This window comes from Chaetodon auriga, chromosome 15 (genome assembly GCF_051107435.1).
Source record: "Chaetodon auriga isolate fChaAug3 chromosome 15, fChaAug3.hap1, whole genome shotgun sequence".
Lineage (NCBI taxonomy): Eukaryota > Metazoa > Chordata > Actinopteri > Chaetodontiformes > Chaetodontidae > Chaetodon > Chaetodon auriga.
This window is the reverse complement of record NC_135088.1, coordinates 20,770,426-20,784,821: the sequence shown is the minus strand read 5'-3', so window position 1 is coordinate 20,784,821 and position 14,396 is coordinate 20,770,426. Positions and strand designations below refer to the sequence as shown.

Below are 14,396 nucleotides of genomic sequence, written 5' to 3'. Positions count from 1 at the left end.
ACTTCCTGCTGTATGTTCACGCTGCAGTTTCAGGAGGATTCAGCCTTGGAGCTGGTTTTTCTTGCTTTAACTATCACTGAGCTGCTGGTGAACACTGTGGGAGGATATCAATTATGAACTTATTCTTCAGTCTGTGCAGCCAGAGGACACATCTCAGCCCTGATCCACAGCCAGAGAGCACATGTGACACCTGCAGGCCAACAGAGAGATGTACAATGAAGAAATGGAGTCCTGGCCCTTCAATACAGGCAGATTAGTGTACCTGACAGGAACTCAGTAACTCACATCCTTCCACGAGTGGGAGTGAGTGTTGAGGTCCTCGCTGAGGTGGACAGTTTGCTCTGAGATCATAGTGTGTTTATCTGCACACAGTAACTTCACAAGCAGCTGGTAGATGGATTCACCTCACAGATGATTAAATGGTGAGAAGAAGAAGAAATCACAATAATAAGTAGTTTGCAATTTTATCAAGGGAGTAAATTATTATTGAACCTTTCCTTGGAAGAAAGTCGTATTTTTCTTATAATTTGTAGTAAATGACTGGACTAAAGATCTTCGAGGAAAATAGTATGACTTTTTTGGGTTAACAACGTATTTTTTGTAACTTCTAACAATGGTGAAACAACAATGGTTTGAATATTCAAACAAACCAGTAAAAAGAATATTTCTACTGGTTTGTGCCCCAGAGGAAACATGCAAGAAGTTGTAATTGTAAGCCCTATTAGATTATACAGCATACAGCTTTACTGATTCTGAACATTTGATGAATTGTCTTAATGTACTGTTAAAAGGGATAAACATACATAGTCAAAGGCAGTTTTCTGTATACTATCTACACAAATGCACAGCCTATGAAACATGGATTGTACATGATGTCGTCTACATGTGTTCTAATCTTTAACAGATGCAGTCAGTCTCCTGCAGACCTCATTCACATGTTTTGGACATATCCAAAATTAGCAGGCTTTTGGTCTAAAATATCTGACACTCTTCACATAGCTTACAGCTGTGTGGCAGACCCACATCCTCTTTCTGCCCTTTTTGGTATCCCACATGGCAACATTCTATCAGCTGAAGCACTACATTCTGTGGCCTTCTGCACTTTGCTGGCCAGTCGCTTGATTTTGCTTCATTGGAAGCAGGTCTTGCCTCCGTCTTATGACAGGTGGATTAAGGAAGTTCTATATAATCTAACGTTAGAGAGGCTAAGGTTGTCTCTCAGAGGCTCCTTGAGGAAATTTGAGAAAATTTGTAACCCCTTGCTTTCCATCATAGACTCACTAGACATCATACCTGATGAATCAGATATCTGAGTCCTTTTGACTTACAGTGTCACCACCAACCAATCCATAGTTTGTTTGTTTTTTAATTTATTTATTTATTTTGTTTTTCTGTTTGGTTTAGTTTTTTCACATCATGTTTTGTGTTTTTCCCGTTCTGTATTGTGTTTGTCACCTGGAGACAGGTGGTGTAAGGGCTGGTGTGTCAGGAAGGTCGGGTGATAGGGAGGTGCGTTGAAAAAATTGAAAATGTGAGCACTGTTTCATGTTCTTCATGTGTCCTCACTTTGTGGACACTTTGTATTGTTGATGCTCAATAAAACATATTAAAAAAAATTGGACACAGTTGCTGAACATAAAAAAACTCAGGGAGGAAACATGCAACACAGGAACAGGAACACAGCTCTGAAGATGAGGGACAGTGGAAATCCATCACTGGATCTCAACCAACAAACTATGAGCAGTTCAAGAGTCCGCTGAGAGCAGATGCATCGAGGTTCCACTCAGACAATGGAGCAGCTGCAACTGAGGATTTCAACAGTGAGGCTGGAACAGAGGTCCAACAGACACAAGTGGAAGAAGAAATCAGGACACAAAGTGGGGACACTGAGCCCTCCCAGTCTGCCACCAGACCAAGAGAATGCTGAGCAGTCACCAGTCAGAGAGAATTTTTTTTTTAGGTATCTTAAGTTAGACCAGCCTACCATGTAAAGGGGACAGATTGACATTTTTGTTGCTCAGAGTAACGACCTAAGAGTTAGCTGAGCTGTCAAAATACCTAAGTATAATCAAGCAAAAAAAAGAAAATCCACTATTGCGTTGAAAATGGCAGACAGTGGTGGAACCCATCACAGCTACTGTACAACATGTTTACTGAAATGGCAGATCACTAATATGATAGATTAACTTAGTGTCAGAGGGGATGGAGATACCTGTGCTCATGGAGGAAGTAGCAGGGGACTATTATCATGCACGATGACATCTGCTGCAGACATACGTCATTAACAGGCGATAGATGTCATATGTTTCACTATCTTTATGAAAGATTTATCTAGAAGAAACCTGCCTACATGCCATCCATACAAACATGTGGACTGCTAATTCATAATGTGAACCGATACTCATAATGTCAGGATCCCATTCCATTTTTGAGCTGTGACTGGGGCGATCGTGAGTTCATAAATGAGGCAGCCCCTCTTACAGGCTGGTTATTGTGGGACAAGTATGGTTTAACTCCTTTGAGGAAATAATTCATGCATTGTTTTCTTTTATCCATGACATTGTGCAGTTATAAATATGTACTGTGCAGGCAGGCATAGCGCTCTGTGTAAGAGAAAAGCTCAGTGTCATTACCAACATTTGCCACAAGAGGGTCAACAAATAAATGGCACACTCATTAAGAACATACACATTTTTCAGTGGCGGAGAACTGAACCACTTTATTTGATTGGTCTGAACTCTTGTAATAGCCTACTAAGAGACATTGTGCGATACAAACATTGCATTTCAACATCATAGGATACACGGGTTTTCAAGTCTCAATTTCAAAAAGACAAAAAAAAAAAAAAAAAGGAAAAAAAAAGTCACCACTGTGTGTTTGATAGAGAGCTGAAAAGATGCTCCAATTCTTTTTCGGCTTCATGTCGGATTTCTTTAAGATTCAAGTTTGTAAACTTTTTTTTGTCATTGCCTTTGTAAACACATAACATCCCATCTAAACAGGATGAATAACAAAGATGTTGAAAATGACAGAAAATAAAAATCTGAACATGTGCTATGACAAATGATTCAAAGTCAAAATGAGAGGAACAAAGGAAACATCAAGTTTAGAGCAGAATGGATTTGTTAAATGAGCAAAGTGAAAGCTGAAAAAGCCAAAATACGGTATTTTTCACATATCTTAAAAAAAAAAAAAAGACTTCCAAAGGAACGTTACTGCCATTTTTGACCTAATATGATTCATATTCAAAGCTTTATGCCGGTTGATTGACACAATGAAAGCACAGATTAAGTGGTCACGGTCCTGAATCACCATGACAGCAAACTCCTAAACATTTAACTGTACCATACGCTTAAAACTGTAACTGTGATGCAAGTGTCACACTACGAAATCATGTATCAGCTACAAGAAAAGACAAAGTCAACACATCCAGAATTCTGTGAGTGGTGGGAAAAACTTAAAGCACATCTTAGTATACTCCTGTGCTGGAGGTTGAATAAGTTACACAGCAGGTAGTATGCTTTTTCTGTCAAAAGCTACAAAGCAAAAAAGTGCAACAATGGTGCAGACCATTCTTTATGTTTGGTTAGTTTTGTCTTTTTGTGTAATGGAAAGACAATTTACAGAGTTCAGATTTCTGTCAGGACAGTATCAAAAAAAAAAAGGAAGAAAAAAAAAAAGAGGGACTACAGAAACAAATACAAACATCAAACACCAACGTATATCTCTGAGAAAATTAGTTAAAGCTGCCTTCTTTCTCAAGTCACAAGGCATGGCAAAACCTGACATACTGTTTTTTTTTCTTTTTTCTTTTTTTTTTTTTTTAAACCATGACAACGTTGCAGAGCAGATCATTCTGGACAGGTTGGAAACTGCAGAGAGAGACAGCTACATGTGACACACCATGGCTCTATTGAGAGAAAAAAAAAACAAAAAACAGACAAACAAACAACAAGAAAGAAAGAAAAAAAAAAAAAAACATTGGCTCACTCTCATTATTCAGACGGGGTCCAGGAGTAGTCATAAGGATATCTTTTCCAAAATTAAGCTTATATCAGACTTTTCACCGTTCTGCTTTGACACCAGTGTTCTCAACTCAACATTTCTCGGTCTAAAACGGGATGAGAAGTTACCTCTGCTATCTGAGAGTTACAATCCATGCATCATCTCCACGATGCGGTGAAGACAGGCATCGAATATCAATGCTGCTTGAAATGTTAGTCTGTCTCATCCTCGAATGTCCACGGTGTTCAGGCTCTGGTGGTGCTTGGTGGATGGCGCGCAGGGTGGCACAATCTCTGTGCTCCACTCATGGTCAAGTACAAACCAAAGGTCCGGTCTCTCTTAGCGTCGCTATGGTAAAAATATTAGAGTGGGTGTCAGGTGATGTGGGGTGGGGGTGGACTGGGAGAGACCAACTGTGATATTAAAGATTACATCCCTACTCTTCCCATTTAAAGTGGATCAATTTAAAAGCGACATTAAAATAAGAAATAATCAAGTTAAGAAAAACACTGCAAAAGGTTACTCTATTTACATACAATGATTTTCTTAAAGACAAGGTATATCTTTACAGAAATCAAACAAAATTCAGAAATAGTCTCTTATGTTGTTTCTTTTTACATAGTAAGTTCTTCATCTTCACTATAGCTCATGTTGTCCCCTCAGTCGAGTTTTGTTTATTTCCCCGACAGGCTGGGTGAGTGCTTCCGGACCAAAAGCTAGTCTTGTTCTGGAGAGCCCTGCCTGTCACAGGCCGCTGCTTGTACTCTTAGCTAACAGCCAGGGGGCGCAATAGCACCAAAAATAAAAAGGGCACCACCCCATCTACTTGTCACACTCGCCAGTGAGCGAGCTTAGTTCTGGGACAGGAGGGGTGAACAGACAAGCCTCAGCACAGGCCTCTCTTCTGGTTATCAGGGCCGCAGCGAGCAGGGCTCAGTCATCGCTGTCAGACAGGGTCTCGTATTGCTCTGACAGCAGAGACTGCCACACACGCTGCTGGGCCACCGGGGCTCCAGCCGGAGGAGGCTGCTGCTGCTGCTGCTGTGGCGGTGGCGGCTGCTGCTGCTGCTGCTGCTGCTGGCTCTGTATGGCGGGGGAAGCTATGGAAGTGGGTGGCGTGCTGCTCAGTATGCGCATGGTCAGTGGGTTGTAAGGGAACTGCATGGATCCTGGGCAGAGAAGGAACAGAAGTGAAAAAGTGTAAATAAATTGGCTCCAGGTATTTCTGACCTTTATATGGGAGACAGCAGAGGCTGGGCGGCTTACCTGCGGATGACGGTCGGTCGTCCCAGCTCCACTGGGGTTGGGCTTGGGCTTGTCTGTGATAATCTCCTTCGGAGTGGACGGAGGACACTGAAGAGGGACGTTCCCCTCCTGAGTAGGCCTGACCCAGGTTAGGTGACTTAGATTTTCGACTGTTGGCCTTGCCCTGCTTCTGCTTCCCTGTATATTCAAACAGGCAGCAACAAGTTAAACACAGGATCCTTTTGTGAACATGTGTCATACAGGGAATGTAGTCTGTGCGTACCCATACTGGGTGATGGATTGGCCTCCTGGCGTGCGTCACTGCCTGTGCCAGTCGTGTTGTTCATGGCACACTGTGCCACTACTCCTCCCTGGTGCTCCTCCTGTCTCTCCTCTAAGTTGCCCATCAAGGCTTTGCGGATGATGTCCTCCAAGCCCAGGTTACTGGCTGGGTCACTAAAGGAGTGATTCCTGGGGTTGATGCTGCCTGCAAGTCAACACAACAAAACATACAATGAGAGACGAGACGCTAACTAGACTGAACTGTGCAGTGTCCGAGCGAGTTTCACTGCTACTTACTGGAGCTGGTGACAGCAGGCAAGTTGAAAATCTCTGTGCCTGGTTGTGCGTTTCCTGCAAGACAATTATTAGCTGTTGAAAAAACTAAATGTCTGACAGTTAAAAATAATACAGTGAGTCAAGTTGTTTCAGTGTCATCACATGCTTAATGAGTTTGAAACAGTAGAAGGAATTAACAAAACACAAGTGTCTTGCATGCACACATATTAACAGAGTTTGTTCCCTCATCTGACACATGCATGTTAGTTCAAAGGAAGCAGAAAAGAGAAGACCCACTTACCAACATCAGAATCACCGACACCAGAGGTGGAGTTCAACTTACGAAAGATCTCCTGCTTCTTGGACTTCACCATTGGCGAGGTGTTCTCCAGCTTGGTGAAGAAGGAAGGCAGATAGCTGACACTCCCCGGAGATCGTGAGTCACTCCTTGACAAAGGGCAACAGACTCAATCAGCAAAAAGGGAAACAGCAACAAGCCTTTGGCAATAGGAAAATACAACTCCATGGAGTGTCAAACGCTGCACAACCATGATGCAAATCTCCTGTCTTCACCACATCCCAATAGTGCTCTATTGTAATGAGATATGGTGACTGTGGAGGCGGTTTGAGTACAGTGAACTGACTGCCATTGTTCAAAGTCACTTCAATCAACTTTCTCCCCCACTCTGATGCTTGTGTGAACTTTGGAAAATCGTCTTCAGCATGTCTACATACCTGAGTTCAGTGAACTGCTGCCACGTGATTGGCTGATTAAATATTTGCGCTAATGAGCAGCTGAACAGCTGTACCTCATAATGTGGCTGGTGAGTGTATATCTCATCACACATATACATGTTGCTCTCTTGTCTAAAAACTAGTTTTCTTTCAATTGCGCCAGCTGCTATATTCCTTCAAACACCAAACCATCATGCATCCACACTGTGGAGATCCCATACCTGATCTCAGAGTTGTCGGCATCTCTCCTTTGTGGTGGAGGCCCACCAGCATCCTGTTTGTCCATGCCTTGGTAGCTCTGTGGTGGAGAGATGGGTTCGTAGTTTTCCATTTGCCTGCCGCCTCGCTCTGGAGATTTGCCAGGCCTAGACAGCAAGCAGAGAGAGATAAATGTTAAGATGATGAGTAATAAATTAGACTCACTGTGATTTTTTCAGAGTTAACTGGCTGGTCCATGTACCTGGCTCTGGGCTTGTCAGGGGCATTCTCTGGGGAAACTCTGCTGGAGGGTCTCTGGTGGTGTGGGGCCTGGACCTGATTCTCTGGACTGTAGCGGCTAGGCATCTTAGCTCTACCTGAAGAGGACACGGGTGGCACCACGCTCTGGAATGTGGCCGAGGCTGAGGAGGAGACTGGAGGAGGGTCCTGATTCCGGGCGAAGTCTTGGGTTATGATATGCTGCATGACAGAGAGTGACCACAAACACAGGTCAGTTAGGTACGATGGGTTGAGGTACGTGCTAAATCTGGTCTGTGCTGCATTACTTTTCACATTCTTCATTATTTCTTACCGAAATATGGTCAGCCAAGGTCATTACTCTGTGAGTCTTGGGGACCTGGGAGTAGCTGTCAGTCTGGGAGGAGGGGGGCTGCTGGGGACTGGGCTGTGGTGGCTCCCCTGACGACCGGTAACGACTCATGTCATAGGCCCGCATGCCAGCTGGTGAAGGTTGACCAAGAACAGAGAGTTGTTGTTTTGGACCGAGAGTAAGGGTGAGGTGAGGAGAGAAAAGGCAGGGAGGAGCGAGGACACTGTATACCAACAGCAACTGATCTAATTTGTTTGCAGGTGACAGGAATAACTTCCAGTGGAGTCTGGTGAAGAGACTGGTGCAGGGGAACGGAGTCTCAAATGACAAGGTCAGTGGGTTAAGTCATTCAAGCTATGGTATGTTTACTCCACTTGACTAGTGCTAAATTTAGCCTTTACAGCCAAATCTGTTACACGGCCTCATTGACCTGAACCACTAACTCTAACAATCTTTGAATAATTTGGAACATTTTTCAGTTCTACGACTTTATAAACGACATTATAAAAAATGTATGCTCAAACTGAGTTGGTGTGTTCATACCTGCTGCCTGTTGTTGCACTTCTTCTGGTTTGTCCTGTTGGGACTGGACTGGGGAATTAGCAGGGCTAATCACCTCAATGGCTCCTCCACCAGTATTATCGTATCGGCTGGATGACACTGCAGGACAATTATGGAGGAATAGTTATTATTTATGGTAAGTAAACAACACAATATTAAGGTTAGGCCATGGTCTACCCTCAGCAGTGTGCACTTGTCCACCAAGCTAACTGAGGATATCAAGTGTATCAGGCATACTCACAGCTGCTAGAAGAGTCCGAGCTCTGAGAGCCTCGCTCTCGTGAGTCTTTGTCCGAGGCTATTTGCCGCGTGATGATGACATCAATGAAGTTAGCAGCTGTGATAGTTGTCTTGCCACGAGTCCGAAGCTCCTCTTCGATGCGGGACTTGGAGGTTTGAGGGCCCTTATCCTTAACCCCAACTCCAGGGCCCTCAGAGTAACCTGGATGTGGCTTACCCCCTGGCAGAGACATTGAACCATATGGTGACTGCATCGATCTCCGGTCTGCCTCCTGCTGTTGCTGCTGCTGCTGTTGCTGCTGCTGCTGCTGCTGCTGCTGTTCGGAGAGGCTGGCTGCTCGCCGAGCAGACATGTCGTCATCCCGTTCATGTTTGCTCTCCTTCACCTTTGCCACGTCCATCTGCGGGGCAGAAGCTGCGGCGTCCACCAGAGCAGCCAGAGCATCAGCTGCAGTACTGTAGCGAGAGCTGCTCTGGGCCGCTGCTGTTGCTGCTGCTGAATGGGGCCTGAGGAGGAAATTAAGAGATGAAGGCATCAATCATATTTCCTGAGGGATGGGTTCAGTTAAAAAACAACTACAAGTCCGATAAATGCATTTGAAGTCTACTGTCCAAACTGTAAACCTGTATGTAAATTGAGGACATCTCCCCATGGAAAGACACAAAGAGTGTCAGTGAGATGATAAGCTGAATGAAAGGTTATGACTTACATTAGCGAGGTGATGACACTCTTGCCCTGGAAGATGCTTGGCCGTTGCTGAACCACAACATCCTGCGTCCTGAGTGAGGGAGAAGGGGAGTGCAGATAACCTCGACTCACTGGCCGGCCTGGCTGCTCTGGTCCACCTGATACACACACACATACATGAAACTCTGTACAGTAACAGTAAACACACTGAAACAGTAGTTTTAAAAAATGAATTGCCCAAGACTGTGTACTGTCTAACAGTCATAACAATAATAAGCTACTCTATGCACTGTACACATTATACACAGCACTGTGTAGCATATACAGCAACACAAGGTTTTAAAATAGATTTCTTTTACTGTTGTGTCCATATTAATGTGCAATTTAAATAACTACATGATTTTGTTATCAAAACATTCTGAAGGACCTGGAGTCTGACCTGGCTCATAAAGCCTCTCCTGGCCTGGGCTGAAAATCGATCTGACACTCCCATACTATGTGGGAGTGGATCATATAACATATACAGTGGATCAACACAGATCTCCTACATTAAAATGGATACAAATTCTGAATTGAAATTTTCACAACTCTGCTGCTGTTTCAAACAGCAACTAAAAAAACTCACCTCCACGGATGTATTCATTGGTTCGCTCCCGCTCTCGTTCCCGCATTTCCCGCTCCCTCTCACGTTCTCGCTCCCGCTCCCTCTCCCGCTGCTCCCTTTCTCTTTCCTTTTCTCTCTCTTTCTCCTGCTGCTCGCGGTCACGCTCTCTCTCCCGCTCCCTCTCCGCACTGGCAGCGGCAGCAGCAAGATGGGCTGGGTGGCCTGAGGATGACAATGACACACATCACACACACACATTAAGTGGCGGGGTGTCAGCAGGGCAGATCAGGCCTCCTTAAGAAAATGAACCACGTGGCCTTGCTGACATGTCCTGAATCTATTGTGGCATAATCATAGTAATATTCTGTCTCAGGAATATTACCACATTTATAATTTCAGACAAAACCGTGAGTGCAGCAGACCACACAGGGTTCATTACAGTGCAGCTGCTTTAGCTGCATATACACTTCAAATAATCATAATGCCTTTAAACTGTGTCAAATTACAATTAAGACGTTTTAAGATATTGTTTATCCTAACTGGAGTGAAACATAAAAAGGGCTTTGCATTCCAAAATATATTTAAGGCTTACTTTAGTGAATTTGAGTCTACATATTACAAGAATGTTCAGTTAAGATACAATGACTAAGAATAACAAGACAGTACAGAGTTTCAGCTGCAGGCATGTAATTGTTAAACGGGTATAAAAGAATAAATTTCACATTTTAAAACAACATGATGCATTCAAGTATGCAGTGTCTTTGGGTAAGCAAGAAATCACCCTGCTGTCGTGCAACAGTCACAGTTCTGTGAGAAATCCCTCCCAGTGTGATTCCAGAGACTCATCCTGATCTGTGACTGGACAGGCACAACTGACCTTTGACACCTCAGACCAGTGCAGGGCTGCACTCTTACAGAGGTGTGAGGGAACACGGAGGTCGTGGCAGGGAAGATAAGGGAACAAGGATGGGGAAGGATGGGGAAGGGAGGGGTCCTCACCTGGCGATATGGAGGTTGGGTTGAAAGCCCTAGGAGGGAAAGGGGGCTGAGCTCCAGGGAGGTAGGCGATGCGTTCCAAAGTGGGAGTACCTGTTCCCCCAGGGTGAGGCAACAGGATAGTTGGAGGCATCTGGGCTAGATCAATAATCCCTTTTACAGACAGAAGCAAAGGGCCAACGGTGAACAACAAGAACCGATCCATCAATTTCTGAATGTATGAACACCGTATACACTTAACTGTAACCCATCACCTATATCTGTTAGTGCCCAAATACAGATTGATCAGTAAGCAACAGGGCTGCGAAGGGAGTGGAATAGTGGTCAACTTGTAAGAGGCAACCACTCAACAAATGGAGATTTGGATGACCATACCCAATTGATAAATTGAGCAGCAGCCGAATGAGTTGCAGCCCCAATATAAAGAGCAAATCAGCAAAATGTGACTAGGTCATTTGCTTCTGGGCGTCTGGAAAAGGTAGCCACTACTTCACAAGCACACAGTCTGCATACTACAGCCCCTCCCACCCATGGCCTCTCCCCTGCCTCTCGTGGCAGGTGATAGAGGGTCAGCTGGTGGAGGGCCGTACCTCGAGCTGCATAAGGGATAGCGACGGGCTGTTCCCGTGGTGACAAGCCTCGGGCCATGTCAGGCCTAGGGATGACTTGCATCTGCTGGGACGTGATATAATCGTTAAGGATGGTCTGCCGCGTGTTCTCCATAGTGTACAGCTGGTAGGTGTTGTGGTAGCCTGTTGGGGACGGCTGCCTAGGGAACATGAAGGCTGTAGGACAGGAGGAAAAAAAAAGGAAACAACAAAATATTTGAACAGAAGGCTCACAGATACTGATCGCAACTGCTGACGTCAATAGCTGAAAAAGATCCTGGGCGTATAGTGCTTATGAATTAGACAGCCTGAGTTGCTGTCGTCAACTTCAGAATTAATCACTGAATTAAGGTCATTATTGTTCTTTTTGCAAGTAGGCTGGAAACAGTGCAGAAGATTTAAACACTGTACCAGGATCCAGCACTCTGTGGAAGGCCATCGAGGGGTCGAGATGTGGAGGCAGGTGGGCTCGGTACACTTCCCCTGGAACGACGGGCCGGTGGTGGGGGTCGAAGGGGCTGTGAGAGCCTACGGGGTCACCACCTGACACTGGGGACTTGGCTGGGACACTGTCCCTCTGTGTCGGGGTCATGGAACTCTTTCTTTCATGTGGAGCGGATTTTGCAGAGCTCATACCACCTTTGTAGGAGAGAGGAACACACATGACTCACCAAATCAGTTAATGCTCTGTCAAACATCAACTTAATATCATCTCATGACAGTACATCTGAGACAGAAAACAACACGCTCTCAGCACTGGGTGCAGATTAGTCCTAATATTTTGGCAAATAAGATGACCTGGTTTAACAAGATAAATGTCTAATTGAATCTTGTGTAACAGTAGAGCTGCTGTGATTATGGTGTTAGACTAAAAATGAATGGCTGAGAACTTGAATTTCCAGTTTGTGAATAAAATTGTAATGGAATATACCCTCTGGAGCACGTCCTAACATGGGTGAGCCTCTGGACACAGAGTTGGTGCTGTAGTTAACAGGGGTCCTGCGAGCATTAGCATCCTCATACATGCCCGGGCTAAGCTGGGATTTGCTGGCCTCCTGGTGCGTGGAGCGCAGGACTGAAGTGGTGGAGTTGACCACAGACGTGTGGCGTACTGCCTTGCTCTCCTCGTATTTGACTCGTTCCATGGCCTCGAGCTGAGGCATGCTGTGGGGAAGCTTAGAAGGACTGGTGATTAAGGACTTGACATTGTGCTTGATAGTAGGCTGGTTGAGCGGGTGAATCTGGTAAATGAAAGGAACAACAGGTCAGTCATCATTACATATACCATGAATATTTGGAATTTTGCATGTTCAATATGAAAAGGTTTAAGGTAAAATCAATTCCTCATAGAAAGACCATTAATATAGCATTCACTGAACAGATCTGAAGAAAAGAAAAAAAAAATTCTGGCCAGCCCTTCAGAGCTCAAACTGTCTTACCTGAGACATGGAACCATCCATAGCCCTCCTGTCCGACAGGTCAGGGGTCTTGCAGATGTCCTGGCCAGATTGATCTTGTCGGGGGATTTCGTGAATGGAGCGTCCCATCTCTTTGATAGTATTGACTCCCTCATAGGGCTTGCCCTTGCCAATGCCCCCTTCGAAGGAGCGGATCGGCGGGCTCTCTCGCTTGATCTGCTTTCCATACTTCATGGCCTCTTCATAGGTCTCTGCAGCAGTTCTGGGTGTTCCTGGAAAGATTTGAAAACTATTTCAGCTTTTTCTCATTATTCAACGCTAACAGTAACAGTGAGTGATTAGTTGGAATGTCACAAGCTATACAATTAGCTACCTTGCATGATGGATCCAGTGATCAATGGTCTTTCCTTAGAATCTGCATGTAGACCATCTCTGGGCAAGGCTCTGCTAATCAACCCTGAGAGATAAATAAGCACTGTCACTCTCCTGATACAGGACAAACAAACCAAGACATATTGTGTACACTCATTAACACACAAGCAATACCTTCGAATGGAGCACCGTCCCTGCCAGGGTGCCCCCTGCCCATGGGTCCTTCTATCATGTCGTAAGTGCGTTTCAACTCATGGCCTGTTCGGGGGCTGCGGGTGTTTTCCCTGGGGTTCTTGATAGCTTTTGGACAAGAAACATCACGATCAAATTTCTGCGCTTGGTTAAGAAATTCTCAACAATTATTTGGTATATCAATAATCAAAGCACTTACCATCATAGGAGAGGATGTGACCACTCTTGCCTTCATAGATAACGTGACCTTTAGCCAGCTGTTCTCCCCTTGCCTTCTCTGGGCTGCTTAGGTCCTCTGTGGCCAGCTTTGTGATTGTGCCCTTCAGGAGGTCCGCAGCAATGCTAGACTGGGGCAGGGCTGGGGTGCCCTATTTTAAAAAAGAGCAAGGATATAAGGAGACCTGCCAACCATCTCCTTTTTCCCAGGATTCTCCCATATTTTACCCTTCTCCCCTAAATTTCAAGTACAACAAGTACTACATTCCTATCTGGTACAGCAGGTGGCAGGCTGTAGAATATTTACAGTAATAGGAGGAAGAGCTTGAACATGAGAGGGAGAGAGTAGATGGAGAACCTGCCAAAAAGGCTAAACGTTTGTGCAAGTCTCACACCAAAGGGGAGGAGGCTTACCAGTACACTGGCCAAAGCCCTACTTTTCGGAAAATATGCCACATGCATGTTAGCATGTCATCACATGGAGGGAAAGCCATGACAAGCCAGCATGACATGTCTGATAAGGACGCCGAAGAGGTGCAGAAACATGCTCTAACAATGACCGTATTTATACTTTGTCCACAATCCATTTTTTTTATAATCACCCTCTGCTACCAACTGTCTCAGTCTCAGTAGCCTCTGCTATCACAACTGAAGCTTAATGTCTAAGTTATGTGTGTATATCCTTCAAGTTATACATAAATAAACAAGGTGCTAAATTTTTGTGCCCTTTCTTGTTTTCATTTATAAAATGCAGAGATGTTCAGAGCATTTCACCTTCAAGCAGGTATCTGATTCTGACACTGTGTAAAATGTAAACAGAAACAGAATGTGATGATTTGCAAAACACTGAAGCCTCGTACTTAATTGAAAATAGCACAAAGACAACAATGTGTGAAATGCTGAGAAATTTCACTGTTTTTGAAAATGATATCGTCATTTAGAATTTGATGCCAGCAACACTTTTCAAAAAAGTTGGGACAGGGTCACGTTTAGCTGTCTGTTGCATCACGTCCTCTTTTAACAACACTCTGTCAGTGTTTGGTAACTGAGGAGCCCAGCTGCTGTCATTTCCACACTGGAATGTTTTCCCATTCTTTCTTGATGTACGATTTCAGCTGCTCAACAGTTCGGGGTCTCCTTTGTCTCTGAT

General features: G+C 44.6%; 1 protein-coding gene across 5 annotated transcripts in view; it reads right to left on the bottom strand.

Annotated features, from left to right (window-relative positions):
- Nucleotides 1-2,687: 2,687 nt before the first annotated feature.
- ncor1 (nuclear receptor corepressor 1) overlaps nucleotides 2,688-14,396 on the bottom strand; it is a 56,356-nt gene continuing 44,647 nt past the window's right edge. For 2 of the 5 annotated variants that reach the window (XM_076749661.1, XM_076749664.1), the window contains 20 exons: nucleotides 13,230-13,398; nucleotides 13,013-13,138; nucleotides 12,840-12,923; nucleotides 12,488-12,738; nucleotides 11,980-12,289; nucleotides 11,460-11,687; nucleotides 11,031-11,225; nucleotides 10,444-10,593; nucleotides 9,466-9,666; nucleotides 8,863-8,998; nucleotides 8,154-8,659; nucleotides 7,895-8,011; nucleotides 7,334-7,482; nucleotides 7,004-7,221; nucleotides 6,765-6,908; nucleotides 6,110-6,255; nucleotides 5,830-5,883; nucleotides 5,534-5,737; nucleotides 5,272-5,448; nucleotides 2,688-5,174 (listed from right to left, as the gene is read on the bottom strand). In XM_076749661.1, the coding sequence (XP_076605776.1) occupies nucleotides 4,939-5,174; nucleotides 5,272-5,448; nucleotides 5,534-5,737; nucleotides 5,830-5,883; nucleotides 6,110-6,255; nucleotides 6,765-6,908; nucleotides 7,004-7,221; nucleotides 7,334-7,482; nucleotides 7,895-8,011; nucleotides 8,154-8,659; nucleotides 8,863-8,998; nucleotides 9,466-9,666; nucleotides 10,444-10,593; nucleotides 11,031-11,225; nucleotides 11,460-11,687; nucleotides 11,980-12,289; nucleotides 12,488-12,738; nucleotides 12,840-12,923; nucleotides 13,013-13,138; nucleotides 13,230-13,398 (3,801 nt within the window). In that variant the 3' untranslated portion in view covers nucleotides 2,688-4,938. The remainder of the gene's footprint in view (nucleotides 5,175-5,271; nucleotides 5,449-5,533; nucleotides 5,738-5,829; nucleotides 5,884-6,109; nucleotides 6,256-6,764; nucleotides 6,909-7,003; nucleotides 7,222-7,333; nucleotides 7,483-7,894; nucleotides 8,012-8,153; nucleotides 8,660-8,862; nucleotides 8,999-9,465; nucleotides 9,667-10,443; nucleotides 10,594-11,030; nucleotides 11,226-11,459; nucleotides 11,688-11,979; nucleotides 12,290-12,487; nucleotides 12,739-12,839; nucleotides 12,924-13,012; nucleotides 13,139-13,229; nucleotides 13,399-14,396) is intronic. The other 3 variants (XM_076749663.1, XM_076749665.1, XM_076749662.1) reach the window with 2 other exon arrangements.